The 19,279-nt window shown below is 54.5% G+C and overlaps 1 protein-coding gene across 10 annotated transcripts in view; it reads right to left on the reverse strand.

The window, feature by feature from the left end:
- ERI3 (ERI1 exoribonuclease family member 3) overlaps window positions 1-19,279 on the reverse strand; it is a 137,413-nt gene that overhangs the window by 30,800 nt on the left and 87,334 nt on the right. For all 10 annotated transcript variants that reach the window (XM_074597258.1, XM_074597255.1, XM_074597257.1 and 7 more), the window contains one exon: window positions 9,061-9,160. In XM_074597258.1, the coding sequence (XP_074453359.1) occupies window positions 9,061-9,160 (100 nt within the window). The remainder of the gene's footprint in view (window positions 1-9,060; window positions 9,161-19,279) is intronic.

Here is a 19,279-nt window from a genome sequence, read left to right on the forward strand (position 1 = left end):
CGACCCCTGGGGACAAGGGCTAACCCGAGAGGAGCAGCATCCTTGCGATCCGCTGGGATGCAGGTGCAGAAGGGCAGGTTTGAGGACACAATGCTGTTGCAGGACAGCATGATGTCAAAAGACACCTTCCGCCGGAGTCCAGTGCAGAGCAGGGCAGGCAATCCATTCTCTTAACCGAGATGTTTATGTTCATTAACAGGAAACTCTCCCCCTCCCCACCGGTAAGGGAAGACGCGCTACCATTTAGCCTTGTCTGGGACACATCGCAGAGACACCAAGGCACCAAAAGAATCCACGGGGAAATCAAAATGTCACTCGGTGTTTTACGTCGCTACTTTCTACAGAAAAAGCTCTCTAGAAAGTTAATGATCTTCCAAGGCCTCTCACCTACCCAGCACAACGTGGGACAGGGCTTGGTCAGTTCAAGGGCCGTTCCAGCAAGGTGTGTGTGGGATGACTTGCAAGGCTCAGTGACAGGACGGGACAAATAGCCAACAGCAGGATGGGTCTGAGGCAACGCAAAGCTCCCTCTAGTACGGATCAGTTCATAGACCTCCTAGTCAGTCCCTAAAGGGGGCTACAGGAAAGATGGGGAGGGACTCTTTATCAGGGAGTGTAGTGATAGGACAAGGGGTACTGGTTTCAAACAGAAAGAGGGGAGATATAGATTAGATATCAGGAAGAAATTCTTTCCTGTGAGGGTGGTGAGACACTGGAACAGGTTGCCCAGGGAAGCTGTGGACGCCCCATCCCTGGAAGTGTCCAAGGCCAGGTTGGATGGGGCTTTGAGCAGCCTGGTCTAGTGGGAGGTGTCCCTGCCCAGGGCAGGGGGGTTGGAACTGGATGGTCTTTAAGGTCCCTTCCAACCCGAACCATTCTGTGATTCTATGATTCTATGTCTGTACGCTGCCGGGTTTGGGTGACTGACTGGTAAGACAGAGCACACATAATACAAACCATCAGCCTCTCCCCATGCTCCCAGTATGCCAACAACCCTTTCGAGTGATATGAAAAATATATTTAATAGGTTTCTCATCTGTCACTGGGGAAAGGAATTGGGCCAGGTGTTGGGCTGTGGACCACAAGTGGCTTGGGAGGGAGGGAGGCAGGGAGGGAGGGAGGGAGAGCAGATCTGCTCTTCTTGCCAAGGGAGACAGTCCCCACCGCTGGTGGGGTGAATCTGGGGAAAGCCTAAAAGCAGAAGCCAGAGGAAGGGGGGGTACATCAGCAGTCACGCAAGAGGGCAGCTCCAGGACGACGCCAGCCCTGTCCTGCTGGGGCTGAGCCAGGCCTGGGGCTTGAGATGAACCTGCCCCGATCTGCAGCTGGGCATCGCGACACGGCGAACAGCAGACGATCCACAAATCCCTCTTAAATCTTCACAGCCTGACAGCGGTGCTGCAAACTGCTCCCAGCCAGAAGAGAGGGGCTCGCGCCTATCTCCTGCGCACCCCCAGCCAGCGGGCACCGCCGGGGCTGGGAGGAGCGCACGGCGGCACCCCGACTTTTCTCAGGCACCCAGAGCCCCGCAGCCTGGCTCACCCTCCCCTCCAAAAACCGCTCTCTCCGGGGACCAGGAGCCCTCAGGTGAGGGGCAAGGTGTGACGAACCCATCGCACCCCCCACCCCGGCAGGCAGCAGGGTCGGGCGAGGGACCAACTTTTGGCAGGGTAGGACGGAGGGGTGAGTGCAGTCAACACAAACACTCAATCATCCTTCCTTTCTTTCTTCTGTGCCTCCTTTGTTAACTGCAGGAAACAGCTGAAAGACCTTGAGTTTCCCATTGTAGCGTGTATGGGAACAGAGCTGCAGTGATCAGAACATACCCCCCGCTGCTCCCAGGGAAAAAGGGAGAGCAGAATCCTTTCTAAAAAGGGTTTACGATTAGAAGAGTGTTCTGTCACTCTGGCGCGCAGTAATCCACTGCGCCACCAAGTCCCTTCAGAGAGATGTCGAAAACTTAAATGACTGAAAGCAAAAGAGCCCCGGCTCAGGTTCCCAGGCAGCCAGACATCCTAATTATCTTTAGATCCACTCCCACATGGAGGGGAGAGAGCACACAAGAGTAAAAAAAAAAAAAAAAAAAAAAAAAGGAAAAGAAAAGAAAAAGAAAGAGGGGAAAAAAAAAAAAGACTGTCACATTGCTTTTTTCTTTTTTTAAAAGCTTGTCTCCGCTCACTGCTTTTCCAGCTGTGACACCTCTCACAGTAGTTAATTAGAATCATGTCACCACGTTAATGTGCTCTGACTGGACTCTGACAGACGCGCGTCCTCTAACCGGCCGTCCCTCCCTCCCCACCCCTCCTGGGGATGCGGGACCCCCTGCCACCCGCCTGCTGCCCTGTTCCCGCGGTCCGGCGGGTGCCGGTCCCCGTTCCCTTCCTCCCTGGGTGCCGGGACGTGCTGCCTGGCCACGACACCTGGCACGCAGCCGCTCCACCTGTTCTGGATCCGCCTGACCTTTACGAGCGCTAATTCAAAATGACACTGCTCATTTGATGACATTTCTGTTGATTTTTACTTAAGTCTCTTTTAATTATTTAACTCGGAGTCTGTCCCCTTCTGCCCTGGGCTGGGGACATTGTGTGTGGGGCAGTGGCCCCGAGGCTGCCCCATGCCTGGCTCCGCAGCAGCGAGCCCTGAGCCCGGCTCTCGCCCTCGGCATCCCCTGGGAAGATGGAGTGGTGCAAATGGCAGCGTCCCCCAGCACTGCACCAGCTGTGTGCCACCACAAACGGCTGAACAACAAGGTTTGTCTGCTCTGGGGGAGCATGGGGTTCTCCAAGGTTTTTCGTATGCCCTGGGAGGGACGGGGAGGATGGGACCAGCTCTGCCAGCCGCGGCCACATGGGCTGTGGTAAAAAAAACGGAGGGGAGTTTCAGAAAATGCTGTCCCTTTCTCTCGTTCCCCTGCCCCATCGCAGAAGAGGCAGATGGGCACCAAGGGTGACCGGGGACCCCGCAGATGCTGGGGGGCTGCAGGCTTCCCTGCACCCATGGGAGAGCCAGGAAAACAAAAGAGGGGAAAGGCAAGCATGGAAGAAGGAGAGGAGGCTGAAATAAAGCCAGCAAGCTGCCAGGACCGCAAGCTGCCAGGACCATGAGCTCCCAGCACCTCTGCAGGGCAAGGCGAAGCCTCATCAGCCCCCCCCCGGCTCCCGGGGGGGACAGCCGGCGCTGACAGCCAAAGGCACCCATGACAGCGGGTGGCCTGCCGCCTGCCACCGCACTTAGCGAGCGCGGCCCTTGCTGCCCTCTCCTTCAATGTCAGCACAGGGAGCAGCCCGTCGCCGCCGGGACAGGAGCGGGCAGAGGGATGCGGGGAGAGGGACGGCTCTGCGGGGCTGGAGGCACCCCCGGCAGGCGATGGCCCCGCTCCCCGCGGCGGTGGCAGCTCGCGGTAGTTAATTAGAATCGTGTCACTAAGTAAATGCGCTCTGACTGGACTCTGACAGACGCTCACCTATGACACCGGGGTCCAGGAGACAATCCACATCAAACTACTGCAGTGTGACCCTTTTAACACAAAGAGTAAACTCACTGCACATCGAGTTGAAGCTCATTAAAACTGTCTACTCTGCGAGCATCCCATTAACCTCACTGTTAAAAACACGCAATTCCTCTTCTTCTTTCCGAGGCCTAATTAATGCTCTGGATCAGGAACAATATCACACCCTAACCTTCCGAGATTTCCAATCAGTAAATGAAAAGAGAGAGACGGAGCCGGGAAGGCACGGTGGCTTGCTGGGTCGCTCACCGCTGCTGACCTGCCCAGGCAGGCAGGGCTTGTCCATTCGGCAAGGTAGAGATCCCCATGGAAGGAGCACGGCATGGCCTCGGCCGGGGGGACCATAGGCAAAGGGAAGATGGTGAAGCCCCGTGCAGAGGCTCGCAACTCACAGGATTACGCCGGCTGATGTACAATGGCCTGGCGAGGGCACCGTGGCGGGACAGGCGCTACCATGGGACCAGATCTCCTGGTCGCCTGCGATGGGCACCGCGGGTTCATTAGCAAGAGACACAGCAGCCTGACAACCTCTTTCCCTCAAAAAGAAAAAAACAACCCCAAACCAGGCATTTAGAACTAAATCTAAAATCACAATAATCTGCGTGCTAAAGTCTAAACTTTAAAGAAACAATTAAATTCCGTTAGATTCCAAAAAGACCAGTAGCATGGGGTAACGTGTTTTAAAGACAGTCAATGCACTGGAGGTGGAAGCAGAGATGACAAATGAGAAACAAACTTTTCCCAGCAGCAGCAGCTACTTCTGCAGATTTGGAAACCCGTTCCTTTTTTTGCGTGTATTTTCAGTTCAATAACTGGCTAGTTCAGAGCTGAGAAACCACAAAGGACTGAAAAAAAAGATAAGGTGTGCCTTTTATCTTTTCCGTAATCAGGGAAACAAGCAAACCAACAAACTAACCTGGGAGAGGATGAGATGTGCTAATTCTAAAATCTTGAAAGGACGGTTTCCAGAAACAGTCCTTCAACTCACCAATCGCTTCTCGCTTTGGTTTCATGCACCAGGTGTTTTTAACTAAAAAGTATTCTGAAATTTACTTTCCCTTCTGTACTGAGTATATGCAAGGGAAGCAGGACTTTACTAGTAAAAACAATTCAAATTACTGCTGGGGTACTTTAGCATGACATTGCAATTTTCGTCCGAAAGCATCACAACTCAAATCATGAGTAATAATTTAATCACCACCTCCTTAATAGCAAATAGTCATTCATTGTTTTTTCTAATGTAACAAATATCTAAAACCTAAGACTAAAGGCATACTGTATTACATATTTGGTGAAGAAAAGAATAATCGGATTTAATAATTGGGCAGTGGTAGGGAAAGCTGCGCTTGGTTTGATAGGTGCTGGTCAGTAAAACTTGACCTTTTTTAGGGAAACAAGTTAAAAAAAAAAAAGAAGAAATGCAAAACCAGAAAAAAAAATCAATTACTGAATCCAGGTGACCTGCTGCCTGATTTAAATCACGACTGAAGCCTGGGATTTTAATCCTTCTGATTTATATCAGCCTCTGAAACTCAGTGGAGAGACCCCAATGTGAGAACACACCGTGAATGCTGGTCTTTGCGCGAGAGTGCCAAGCCCCCCATATTACAAGCTGCAGGTCTTTTTTTGGAAAGCGGCGCCTCAAACACATGTTTTAAGAACCGCAACGTGCACATGTCTGTAAGATGAGTAACTTCTTGGCAGGACTCAGCTTCATTTTGTTGAGGGCCAAGAAAACACCAGACATAAAGAAGTTCCTCACCCCAAGGTCCTACTGCCCACACATTTAATCTGTGTTTGAGGAGAGATGGAAGCTGCAGAAAAAAAAAGTCCTCTCTGGTCCTCAGGGCCACAATCATCCCAGAGGAAAACCTTACAGCTGAAATACCAACCCAAGGAAAGGCATGAAAGAAAAGGTTTCACTCCTCCTTTGCTCCTTTCCCATCTCCCAAGGATTTCCTGCACCCTCACTCTCTGGAGCAGGACTATCCTACCTCTTTGCTCTGCCCAACGCTTCTCACTAAGTTGAAATATTGACCTTTTCCCCCTTCCTTTACCTTTTCCCTCCCAAGAAAATAACTGCACCAGACCTGCACCCATTGCACCCCAAGGCTGCTGCACTTGCAGGGTATGCAAATACGCTTTGGTGTATTTGGTAACAAAACCCACTTTTCTAAGCCCAAGATTTGCAGCTCGCTTGCTCGCGAGTAGAAACCAGATGAGAGCTAGAACCTGAGCTCTGTTCAGCAACTTGCTGTATGCACAGATGTATGTCCCAGGGGATGTGGTGTGAGACTCTGCCGTGCTCCACCACGAGCCCCTCCTGCCCCCACACACCGGCCACTAAAGGTGAGGTTCCCACCCAGAATCCGGCCTTGGCCCTGCAGGGTGCTGAGCGCCCTGAACTCCTCGGATTTCGAATAAGACGAAGGCGGGGAGATACAGCACAGAGCAGGACCGGTCCCAGAACATGCCAAGGGCAGGGATTTGGAGCAGGTATCCGCTGAGCCAGTGAGTCAGAGCAATTTGAAAACAAAGCAATACACAACCCATCAGGCGAGACGGCAAAATTCCTTGCGAATCGTTCGCAAAAACAAGTGGCCATCCACTGCAATTTTTCTGTCACATTTGAAGGGAAACATCCACGTTGCACATCCCCGCGTAAGCGAGCTGAGGCTTCATGGGGGCCGTGCAGAGACTGTCCTGCATGGCACGGTTTTCATGAAACTGCTGTGGCTGGTGAACACATTGCCTTGCTGCTCCCTCCTCAGCCCTCTTTGGCTTGCAGACCTCTGGGCATCAGCGACGGACGAGGGCCATGAAAATCAGAGGCTGAGCCTGGTGACGCCTGCCTTGGGCAGCCCTGGGGACCCCTCTCTCAGCTCCCCAACTTCCCTCAACCTTGCTGCATCCCAGGACTGGCCATAAAAGAGAAGCGAGGCTCTAGACTGCATGGCAGCATCCCCAGGGCCACAGCCAGCTCCCATCGCACCGTGGGCAGGCAGCGTGCTTTGCCCATCTCCAGTCTCTTCTGCAGCAGCCGTCCTCCAGAAGGGGTCATTTATCAGGCTGAGGGGGCAAGGGCTGTGTGAGGAACAAGGCTCCTTTCAGCCAGGGAGGGATGGGGAGGGCAGCCCTGGGCAGGGAAAGGGATGGCTCCTCCCAGCCCTGAAGGAAAAGCAGTTGAGAGCATGAAGGAGAGTGGTGAGGATGGCTCAGGTCACAGGGTGACTGTCAGCAACCAGGGTGGCTGTGCCCACTACCAGCGGCCGATACAGAAGGACTTGGCTGTGGAGGACCGACACTTGCTCCAGGACAAGGCAGCAATGCCGGACCCAAGGAAGCCAGCCCAGCCTGCCTCTGCAGTGAGCAGCCCCTCCTCAGCCCTCGGCCTGCGGACCCTTCGCGCTGTCACTAGAGCCAACGCTTGATCCATGACTAGGACCTGAAAAGCCAGCAGGCTGGGAAATGAAGTGGCCAGAAGCCCAGGAGGCTGGTGCCCTGACAAAATGCCAGGCAAGGCACGTCTCCAAACACCAGCATCGCCCCGAGCCTTCTCCCAGGAGGGACGCTGGGTTACAAGCCCTACAGGCAGCAGCCCCGACACCGCGGGCAGCAGCCGTGCCTGGGGCCACCAAGCTATCCGGGAGGGAAGCCATTCAGTGAGCTGTGCCTCCGGCTCTCTCACGGGGGCTCAGCCTGCGGTAAAGCCAGCAGGGACGGGGCAGGCAAGCAGAGGATCGGAGACGCCCGGGGCAGAACTGCTCTGGACCCAGCCCAAATGGAGCAGCCCTCAAGGGCTGCAACACACAGGGCATGTGCGCACCGTTGGCAGTGCCAGGGAGATGGAGCCCATCACACCGCTGGCGTGGCATGCTTCACAGCACCCACGTAAACCCAACAGTGTGTGAAAGACGGGTTTGCCACCGGGACGGGGCACTGCAAGAAGGGAGTTTGGCTGCTGGGCCCTGACACGCTGCTTCTCTGTGGGCAACCCGCCCGTGGCTCACCCTGTACCGGGGAGAGACGAGGGTGCTCCCCCACGGAGGCAGTTTGGCAGAAAGGAAGAAGCAAAACCTTCCCAAAGGATTGGAGCGGGGAGGGACAGGAACAGCATCTCTCTGAACTCCATCAGGCAGAGACACCTGTGCCTGACACCACCACTGATATAAACACGGGCAGAAACCATCGGCAGACAGATGATACTCCAGAGCTGGGGACGCTCTGTCAGAATAAGAGATGACAGCAACAGAGAGCTCTTGCCATAAATAAAACGAGGAAAGACAAGATACAAACCAACACTGCATCCCCCAGGAGACCCTAGAAAAAGCCCAAGCCCCCTGAGCAGGACAGGCACACACAACTCCTGCAGTCCCTGTTCCCTCCCCGTGATCCCTCCAACACGGCACACAACCAAGGAAAATCTGCTCCCAGGCAAGGAAGCAAATTTTAATGCTACCTCCGTCAATAATGCAACCAGATCCATAGTTCAAAAGGAGCTTGCTAATTAAAAGCTGGTGAGCTTTAAATAATTCATCCCCTTAACTTGGATTGATTGGAGAGTTTAATGGTTAGAGTCTTGAAACAATATTAAACAGCCTCCTCAAGGCCCAGGTAGCAGGTGACTTTTCCAAGTAAATCTTACCTCCTTGCAAACTTTAACGCTCACAAGTCACCACGGATGAAGGGCTGGGAGGCAGAGGGAACACCCGACCACCGGTCTCCAAGCGGTGATCCAACGCCCCGCAGAGAAACAAGACAGGCAAGAGCGATGCAGCCCTGAGTTACGGCCCTGCCTACAGCCCAGTAAATCACAGCTCCTGCCCGTACCGTCGCTGCCTGCTGACCCAGCTCTGCGCCCCCAGCGTTAAGCAGCAGGCAGATATATGGCCTCTGGGTCCCGGGCCAGGTCCCCCTCCTCATATCACGTTGATCCCCTTTGCTGCAGAGGAGCTTGGGGAAACATGGACCTCTGCCACTGTGCGTGGTAATCTCAGTTGTTTATCTTGGAGCAGGCTGTGGGACCACGAAACTCATCACACGTGTGAGCAAACGGGACCATGATTCAGTTCTCCAGCTGGGGCCACGCATCTTCACTCTGCAGCGTGTTTCCAGCCAGCTCCTGCGGCCGCACCGCCTGGCAGGGCCTCCGTTCCAAGGACAGATGCAACATCCAGCGCAGCTGGAGGACTGGCCCGACAGGGAGAGCATCTCGCCCAGCCTGGGGACCCCTTCCCTGTGCTCCGGGCACTGCGCGAGCCCTGGTGCTGCCCACATCCACCCCCAGCCCCAGCACTGCGAGTAGCCGAGGAGGGGAGCAGCTCCCTGGCCAGAGGGACAGGCTGTGTTTGCCACACTGGGACGTGCCAGGGACCAAGAGCTCTTGCCGCACGCCAATCCTAACACATCTTCCTCCCTTCCACCATCCGGGGACTTCACCGCCCTTTGGCTAGCTCTCAGCCTGGACCAGGTCCTGGAGCCGAGGCAGATCCCGCGCACCCAGAGCAGCAGCCGTGGGGACGACGGGAAGGGCGCGGGGCGGCAGCACTCACCTATCCCGCTGTGAGGCCTCCCTATGTGCTGTAGGTTCAGTCCTTTGTTCATGTCTAAGAGCCCGTTCTTTGGCCAACTCCCCATGGCAAAGCTGTACGCCTGGAAGAGAGAAGCAGAGGGTCAGAGTGACGCACAGCGCAGACACGTTTTGTTCTCGCCCAGGCCTGGCTGCTCCTGGGGCCGGCACGGCTCTGTGTTCGCCACGTTCAGTGTGGACGCCCACCATCGCCCTCGCAGCAGCTCTCCTGGTGCCACCTGCCCAAAGCACCCTCACACTGGCCTGTCCCACTTGATGCTCCTCAGAGAAGGGGTGTCCAGGGCCTGTCCTTGTATGGGTGACAATCTTCATGATGTTTGCTGGACACTGTGCTGGATCGGCATCATCCGAGGACACCTTTGCCACACGGGAGCGAGCTGGGGGCTGTGAACTCGTCCTGCATGAACCTGGCCTGATCCAAAACCATTCCCCCATTCCTGCCTCGTCAAGAATGGGGTCGGTAGCATGAGCCAGAGGGGTTTGGAAAGGGGGTGCTCATGCCTAGGGTGGCCTGGACGGCAGCCCCCTTCCCCTCCAGTAAGCACAGCCCTCCCAGTCCCCCTTGTCCTTTCCATTCCCAGAGCACCAGTTGCCTCAGGGCTGTCCATCGCTGGGAGAAACCCCACTGGGAGCGAGCCAGCACTGCTCATCCCACTGCACAGAGCCCACAGCCTGGCCGGAGGGAGCCTGCTCCATCCCCACCATGTCCCCCCGGCAGGGCTCCCGGCAGGAGCGAGGCAGGCAGGAGCCCGAGCAGCACAAAAACCCACCGGCCAACGCAAACGTGAAAGCAGCCGGGCCTCCGTGTCACAGGCACGGCTGTAATTACAGCCTGACAGCCGCGTATCTTCTTCATCTTGAGGAATTAAGCTCAGCGCCGCATTGTGAGCAGTAAGAAGGACGCGCGGGCTTAGCATCGCTCACGCCGGCGCTATCTCTGCTGCCGTGAGGGCCATTGTCCCCAGATGAGATCAGGTCAATCCAGCAAGCCCCTATCTCCCTCCTGCAGCGGGGATCATCTCTAACCACGGCCACGGCGCGGCGGGGCATCACCGAGACCCTCCGCGGGCTGGGGATGCCGGGGAAGATGCTCTCTGCAGCGCGAATGGGGACAAACTGGGAGAGTGGAGCTGAGCGGTCCCCGTGGCAGGCAGGTGGGTGGTGGGCTGGTGGGGGGTCCCCCCCCACCAGCCCACCACCCACCTGCCTGCCACGGGGACCTGCTGCTCTGCCCTGCGCAGCCGCCACCACCGGCAGCCCCCCCCCGGGAGCTACGGGGCTTGGGGGAGTTAATTTATTACTGGCCTACGTAAACCATTCATGCTGCTTTGTTACTCCCGCCTTAGCAAAACAGAGGGCTCCACAGATAATTAATAGACAGCATTGCTAATCCTGTTGGGAGATGATTAGCAATTAAAACTCCTAATTAAGTCTATGCATAATTCACTGAAATTACACTTTGTGTACACAACAGGGAGGCTTCCTTTGCCTTCAACAAACATGCCCTGGTATCTTCATCACTGTGGCCAGGATGAAGGCTGGCTGGCCGTGGGGCAGGGAGGAACCGGGGGGGGGTGGGGGTGGGGGGGTGGTGTCGGTCAGGGTGCAGGATGGGACCCCGCCACCCACCTGCCGGCTGGCCCTGGGTGACGGCGGCAGCGGCTCCGCGTCTGGCTCCCTCTCCTGGGCTCCGTCCCAAAGAGCAAGCCCCGGCACAGCGCAGGAAGGTCCCCGCGCTCAGCACCAGTGGATCCAGGCCCCAGGGTTGCCGGCAGTGGGGAGCATCCCTGGGGAAGGGGTGTCCCCACACGCTTTGGAGGGAGGATGCATGGGACAGGGAGGGCGCAGGGCTGTCCCTGCACAGGGGCTCTGAGCTACCGTATCGCAGGCTGCCTTCCCAACCCAGACACATTCCTCGGACCCCAGCCAGGAGCAACCGAGGGAGCACAGCGGGAGGCTGGCAGGATCCCGGGAAAGCCACGGGGACAGCTCTGGAAGGCTCCTGACAGCCGGATGCTAGTGCCAACCCCATCCCCTGCATCAGCAGGGAGCCGGTGGCACACGCCCCGGCCCCGGGATCAGCACCAGACCCATCTTTGCGTCGCGTTTTGCTTTCCTAACCAAGGTCATTCGGTACAGCAGCAATACCTGAGCAAACTAGCTAAGCAGCCGGGGTGGAAGTTGGCCTGACCACTGAAGGTCAAGTGTGTACTTATGCATATTCAAAGCTGCCTGCAGGATCGATCGGGTTTTAATTGCTTTTCCTGGGGTTTTGGAAGGAAGTGCCAGGGGCATTGATCAGTCCCAGACGAGGCCGCTCACGCTCCGGGGCTGGCAGGGACCGTCACTTTGCTGCAGGCAGAGGGAAACGCGGGCAGAGAGGCAGAGATGAAGGCAGGCCAGGGGAGAGGCCAGCCAGCCTCCGCTGGGAGGAGGAGCCACGGCTGGGCTGTGTTGGGAAAATAAAGTTTTTTAATTAAAATTGGCAATTCTGAGCCGCCTGCTGGCAGCAGCCATGCAATCAAAAGCGAGGAGCTTTGCTGTTTAATATTTAAAGAGAACGTTTAATCTTTAAACAGGAAAGTTCTTCTTCTGACTGTTAAAGCGAGGCAGAAAGTGCCGGAGGCTCCCCGATGCGGGGGCTCCCCAGCTTGCCAGCCTGGCCGTGGCCACTGGCTTGCCACTGGCTCACCGCAGCCGTCAGGACACCGGTGACGACCGCAGCTGCTCTCCCATCGGCTCTGCCACCGCTCCATCCCCGCAGAGCTGCCGGCAGCAGCACAGACCCCTGCCCCTGCAGCGCTTACTCCTGCGGCAAACCGTGAGACAGCCGGAGATGCCCCTGGTTTGCTCGCAAGCCGAAGGATCTTAAAAAAATGCCACGAAACCCTTTTTTGCAAGGAAATCACACTAGTATGTCCCTCCCTCTGGTTCAATCCTGGTGTTGCAGGGACTGGGTTGCTCCATTCTAGGTCAGACACTGAAGCAGGGCCAGGACCCTGTGGCGTTTTGTTTTCATCTGCATTTTAATTGACAAAAAAATGCAGGCATCCTTTAAAAAAAGCTATTTTAAAATGCTTTTGGCCAAAATTCTTGTTTAAAGACAAACTCAATGCCTCTGGTCTGCTAAAACCCACCCAAACGATGTTTGCAGCATAATTTCCAAGCAGCTTGAACACAATTATTTCCATTCATACCAGCTCCTAGAAAGGTCTCCCTTTTTTCCTGATTTTGTTTGCAATTCTATGAAGGCTACGTTTACCTCCCTGCCAATGCTGCTCTGAAGTCAGATGATTATTAATTATATTTATTTACTTATACAATCCCATAGGCATACGCAGCAGTTCACAGCCAAATACCGCCCCGGGTCCCTGATGTAGGGATCTCGAATCAAAGGTAAGCAGATACTCCCGTGATAAATGTGAGCTAACGGCCGCGGGAGATTAGGAACATACTGTGTTTCCATGCATAGAGCCGGCACCACGGATAATCCACCCATCTACACCCTGTTAAAAGTGTCAGTATGGGGAGGTAAGTCCTTAGGTAACCCGTACCTCACATAACCTGCAGAAATAAAAAAAAAAACCCCAAAGGTGTGGAGCTATTAGGGAATAAGACATGGGGGCAGAGCAGCCTGGGGCAGGGAGGTGCTGTGTGTGCAGAATCGCAGCATCTGGGGCTGGCTTTATAATAAAGCAAAGAGGCTCTGAGATCATTCTGCCGTTGCACCAGGTCGCAAAACGTCCCGGTGGCCATGCTGCATCCGCCTCAATTTGCAAAGAGCCTGAAAGAAGAGCTCCATGGACCACTTCTAGTAGCACTGGGGGTCAAGGATGGTCCTCTGTGCTGGGACAGGAGAGCACAGAGGGCGCACCAGTGAGGCTGGGCAGTGCCATGGCGCTGCTTGCGGGGAGAATACAGGTTTTGTCCAGTTCTTGTAAAAACAGCGCCCAGGATGGCACAGAATTCACCCCGCCTGCCCTTGCTGCAATCCCAGTGCGAACCAGCCTCCGGCCCCAGCAACGCTGGGGCCAGCAAGGTGGCAGCACCAACACAGCCGGGTCCTCATGTCCCACTCCCTGGAGCTTGTTTGGGCTACACACCACGGTTTATAACCAGCACAGCTGCGGAGAAGATGTTCCGGGGGTCAGAAAATTCCCAGAACTGGAACTTGTCAAGCTGATGTATTGATCTAAGTGGACTGAATAATGCTCCATCATTTATTTATGGGGAAGTGCCCGGCACACTTCACAAAAACTGGTGTTCGGCAGTCACATTAAGGCAAGATTTAACGTCCTGCATCATGCAAACAGGGCACCTGCGCAGAGGTCAGGATGCTCACTTCCACGGGGAGCCCCGCAAATCCTTCCCCCACACATGGGGAGGGACTGGGCTGGTCCTCACGGAGCTGCCAGAGCTCTGCAAGCTCTGCAATGTGCCGACGCCGACGGAGCCAGCCCCATCCTTTCCACTCGTGCCGGTGCTGTGACCTGCTCGGCCAGCCCCCGGCCCCTCTGCCCTCCAGAAAGCTGCCGGCACAGAGCCCCCTCCTGCCCTGCCCAGCACGGCAACCCCGGCGTTTTTCACGTCCCACCAAGAGGTTTTAAATGTTTTACCCGCTAATTGTAATTTTAATATTAATACGGACACTTTCAGGCAGGGAGAAAATATTTCCTTTTGGAAAAAAATCCTCCCAGCAGGAAAGGGGCTCAGCGGTTTGAGAAGATGCCGAAGCGTGGGTACTACGGAATAAAAGAGAAAAAGTGGTGGGTTTTGCTGAAAGTTTCCATTAAGAATTTCAAAAAGACTCCTGAGAAAAACACGTTTTTAAACAGACAGAAAGCAGCTGTGAACCCCCCTGGCTGCCCTCGGCTTGGGCAAGTGGCGGTGGTGCTCCTCCAGGATCAGGCCGGGCACAGCAGCCAGCCCATCGGAGCCGACCCCCCCTGACATTTTCGCAACAGAGAAAATGGCTTTGCGACAGCAAAAGCATCTTCCTCCTCTTGTCATGTCAGCTGCGCACTGCGTCCGCCCAAAATAAGCATTTCCTTCTAACTCCCCTCATTCCGCTGCTGCCACAATGAGGTGTCAAGGTTTAATATTACTTGGTATGGTGGGAAGGAAAAAAAGAGGTCATGTCTACAACTAAGTGGGCTTTTAAACGCAGCTTAAAATGTTTCCAGTGCCACCAGGTTAACTGTAAGGTTTTGGGGCTGGGGGTGCCTTTGAGGCCAATCCCACAGGGCACTCAGGATGCCGGGGTCTCCAGGGTGGTCCCTCGACATCCCGTTTTAATTGCATGTCACCTGAAGCCCACTTCAAGGATGGGACGTGGACGTTTCTTGCTGGGATCGCTCGCCACGCAGACTTTCTGGCACGACACAGGGAAAATCTAATGACAATTAGGGCCTGACCCCACCGCTAAATCGTTTAGCAGCAAGGCTGCTGGATCGGGGCTGGATGCAATTAAAGAAGAGGCAGGTAATGAATAAACGGCTTGCCAAGCCCCAGCTGACAACGGCAGAGCTCCTCTGCCACAGGGAAGGCACGGAGGAAAGCTCGTCCGGCAGGACGGAGGCACGGAGCCCGGGATGGCTCAGCCCTGGCAGCGCTGGAGCCGGCTGCCCTCGCTGGCTGTCGGGAGGCAGGAGCTAAATCCAGGTGTAACGTGTCCCTTTTAAGCAGTTTAGTCAGAAGTGCTGCCGCATTCGCGGCTTTTCAAGTATTTTTAAATCACTTACAAAAGCAGGATTAAACGATCAGGAATTCCATTTAATAGGACAAATAAAGAAATAACAATCTACTCCATCAGCCCTGCGAAAGGCAGGTTTGATTTAAGAAAAAAAAATAAAAAAATAAGTATAAAAGAGGGAGAATAAAAAGGAAAGGGGGGTGGAAAAAAAAAAGGGTAATGTGTGTTTACTCAAGCAAAGAAAAAAATATTTAAGTGATGTAGGGGAGAAGATTGCGGTAACTAGTGAAGAATAACATCGTCTGCTTTGCTGTCAAATCACACAAGAATTTCAGTAATAGATTCTCATTCTGACACTCAATTCAATTCGAAGGTGATCCTGCTTTATCCCAACACATCAAATATTAAACACTCGTATTAGCCAGGGTGCCGTCGCCTTTCCCGGCTTAGACGCGGCAGGAAGCTTTTCCCCCTACTTTCTCTCACTCGCTATAATATTCTCAATGTTATCTAAACATGCCTTCATACACTGGGGTTCCTTATCACTCCCATTTGGGGAGGGAGTGTGGGGGGGGTGTACTTAAAACGGTATTAGTTTGGGGGGCTTTTATTATTATTATTTCCAAAGCTTTTCAATTTTGTGAGGAAAAAGCTTAGAAAAAGAAAGGCGGAGGGAGGGGAGGCGGCGAGAGAGGGAGAGGGAGCGCGGGAGCGAGAGAAAGTATAAGAAAGGGAAAAGCAGCCAGCAGCTCTTGTTTGACTGATGCCTTTCAACAAGGGCAGTCTAGCTTGTCAAAGCCCGGGCTCGAGATGAATTGGCATATCTATTCAGCCTGCCTCTGGATGTCATGCAATACAGTTTCATATTCCCAGATAAGGCATGATAAGCAATTGCTGCCCTGACACCAACTCCATCCATCCCTGCCTTTCTGTCCACGCGTATTACAGCTCTCTGCTGCGCCGCTAATAAGAGGCATTTAATTTTTACAAACGCAGCGGCAAGAGGGGCCTCCAGACTGACCAGGTACAGCATTAACGCTGTTCATGTTTAATTACTTTTTCTCGGTGCGCCGAGCTCCCTGAACACTCCTGAGTGGCACCGGGTGCATGAAAACAACTTCTGCCCAACGTGGCACCCATCAAAGCCTCGGATTAAAGATCTGTGCTAATAACTAAGGGGTGGGGGTGACAAGAGTAGAGGGCGTTTGTCCTCTGCCAAATAAATTGGCAGTGCCACCACAGAGTGGGTGGTTTGGCCGGGGTTTGGACGTGGAGAAGATGTGACCGGTGCTTTTTCCCAGGAAATGTTCCTCTCCGGAGCACAACCTCCCCGAGAGCTACCGGGGGGGAAGGAAAGGGGCTGACACACTGAACGTGGGGACACCATGAATGGGTCTGGCCCCACTTAGGTGGAAGTAAGTGCTGCCCTTGGAAATTCCTGCCGTTGCCAGCACCGTGCAGTGGGCGGACAGGACCTGGACACAATCCTCCCACGTTGCCAAAAAGATGCCAAGACCCTGCCTGGTGCTCTGCCCTCTTCATGCGATGGCATGTGAAGGTTTTTTGAAGAACAGTGCCACACAGCCACCTTCTCCCATGTCCTGGACAAAAAGGGAGCCCTCAGCACGCCAGCCCTACCTGGCCTTGCTGAGAAACCTTTGGAAGCCTAGCTGGTGTCCACCTCAGCCCATCTGCGAAGCTTCTTGTTAAAACAGCCACATCTTTATGCCTCACCTCAGGCAGTAAATTAAACAAATAAGAAGATGAACAGTCTTATTTTTGGAAAGGTGAGCACTGGGCACACAGGAGCTGCCTGGCTCTGCCCACCTTTGGGAAGTGCTTCACAGAGGTGAGGTGACCCCAGCCCATGGGAGGAGAGGTCAAACTTAAGGGAAGGCAGCAAGCTATCAGACAAGATGCAGAGGATGCAGCCTAACTGTACCTGCTTTCTGCTTATTAAAACAAGAAGACCATGTCTTTAGATCTCTGTCCACAGGAGCACTGCAAAAGGGAAACTGAGGCACACAACGATCTCACGTCTGGCCCTCTCCCCACCCAGACACACGCCTGAGCAGCCTCAGCCTGCCCACGACCCGGCAACACCCCCACTCAGCCACAGCCATGCGAATCTGCTGTCAAAACTCCTCTTAACTTCAGGAGGGGCAGGACAGACCCTGCAGCCCCCAACAGCCCTCCTCTGGGATGCATTTGGATGCTGTGACCCTGCCGGGCGGTGAGGAGGTGTCCCTGCTGCCACGCAGGATTAGCACATGCCCTGGCTTCGGCAGCAATAGAAACACACTGGTGTGCCTGGCTCTGGAGTGTCGAAGTGCCAAGCGGTTTAGGCTTCACATTTCCCTGTGTTTGAACAAGAACAGTCTCTGCCTTGCTCCCAGGCTAGGGATTATCCTGGATAAAATGTTCTCGACTGCTGTGTGCTCTGCGGCTGGTGACACACCAGGTTAATGCCGTGGAGACCTGGGTCCAAGCCTCTGGGTTTGGTCACAAGCAAAACAAAGCTACAGGTCTGGGTCCCTGAAGGGCTGGGAAATAGAGCTGGAGCATGCACAAGCCAGCGCTGGCCCAGGAGAGGGGACAAGCAGAGCCGTAAACTGCCAAGACAGCAGCTCTAGGATGGGGGCTGCTGGCTGGACTTGGGGGGTCCGGGCTCAGGGTCAGGCAGCCGAGCGCTGCGGGGGGGCTGTAGCAGAGACAAGGGGCTAGAGGACACATGCCCAGCACCCTTCCAGGCCCGGGACAAGTGGCCATGCCCTTCCCTCGGCTGCAGGTCACGTTTCTTTGAACAGGGCTGCCTTCTCGGTGGTGTCCCAGCATTTCTGGCCGTGCCACAGGGCGAGCGAGACGCAGGCTGGGTTACGCTGATGTACACAACCAGCTCCCAATGCTGAGATACACCACAAGCAGCTCCCAATTAGCGCCCAAAAAACAGAGACACACGAGGGCATGGCAGACAGCTACCAGGGAGTAACTACACGTGGGTGATTTACCCCTCGAGCCCCGGGAAGGACTGCGAAGGATGGGCTCACGTCCGGCAGTGCCATCCCCCAGGGACCACCCTGCCCCTGTGGGGCCAATTCAAGCAGGAAAGCGGCACTAAGCCTTTCGCCACCACAGCACCCTGGTCGGCAGAGCGGGGAAGCCGGGTATGGCAACAAGGAAAACCCACAAACACATTTGATGGATGATTCACCGCAGCCACGCTTGCCTCTCCACGCAGACAAGAACGGACCAGTCCGATTCTGGCTGCTGCTGGGGAAACTGGGGCTCCAAGGGGAAGGGGAAGATGTCTCCAACAGTGCTGGAAAACAGGCAAATGTTGGCACTGCCCCGAAATCAGACACACCGTCAGCCCCTGGATACATGAGGATTGAAAATGGTATGACAGGGCCCCAGCAGATGTGCTGCGGAGCCGAGCTGCCGAGGAGGACACATCTCCCCCTCCCCGGGTTTAGCTGGAGATGAACGACCACCAAAGAGCTGTGTGGTTTTGCCATATTACACGAGGATGGGTAACAGTAGCCACCGATCACACCCTTCTTCTCTTTCCAGGGCCAGGAATGACTGCTGGGATGCTCAGACGTGCCCCGCAGTCCCCCAAACACGCACCCCTTTAATCCAACCCTGTGCCTTTCCCAAGCAAAGCCAGCGCTGGGCTCGCTGTCAAAACCTTCAAGCCCTTCCAAAGGGGGTATTTTCCCCCCTCGATTTCTATTTTTACACACACACACGCTCGCCTCTCCCTCGCTCGCTGTTTAATTTCCGTGTGAGAGGGAAGCAGGTGCCCGTGCTCCCGTGAGCTCTCCCTTCTCTAGGTTTTTTTTCCCTTCTTGGATCCTGCCCCATTAGTTTAGTGCCCAGCCATCTGCGACGTCTCCTGTAATGCTGTCCCCCTTGTGTACCAGGGAGCTTTTCCATTAGCGCCTTTAATATTCTGACACCTTAGCACAGGCTGCTATTACATTCAAACACTGATCGCCCTGTGAAATTACATCGCAGGGCTTGCTAAAATGGAATTGTGTATAATCAGGCTCCTCCATGCACTGTCAGTCCCATCACAAATACAACGTAAAGCAGGCTTATGGATGGGCTTAGCAGCTGCTACAAGTGTATTTTTTTTTAATAGATGAAGTATCCCTTATTTAAAGCATTTCCTTAAGAAAAAAAAAATCCAGCAGTGAAAGACAAATCAACAGCTGCTGCACTATGTTAACCATACCACCGGTCTCTTAAAAACATGTTATTTACTAAGGTAGCTATCTGTTTATCTATAACTATATCAAACAGAGAAGGAGGGCGAGATAAAGATAGTTAAACAGACAGCCGAGGAGATATCTGCCACCGGGAAATAATAGCTAAATAAAAAGTCCCATTATTTACTCCGGAGAGGGGCGGAGGGAGAGGCAGTGCTTTCCTCCCGGTGCTGCACAGTCGGTAACACGGGGCACGGCACGGAGCTGCCGTGGGAGCC

This window comes from Larus michahellis, chromosome 8 (assembly GCF_964199755.1).
Source record: "Larus michahellis chromosome 8, bLarMic1.1, whole genome shotgun sequence".
Classification (NCBI taxonomy): Eukaryota; Metazoa; Chordata; class Aves; order Charadriiformes; family Laridae; genus Larus; species Larus michahellis.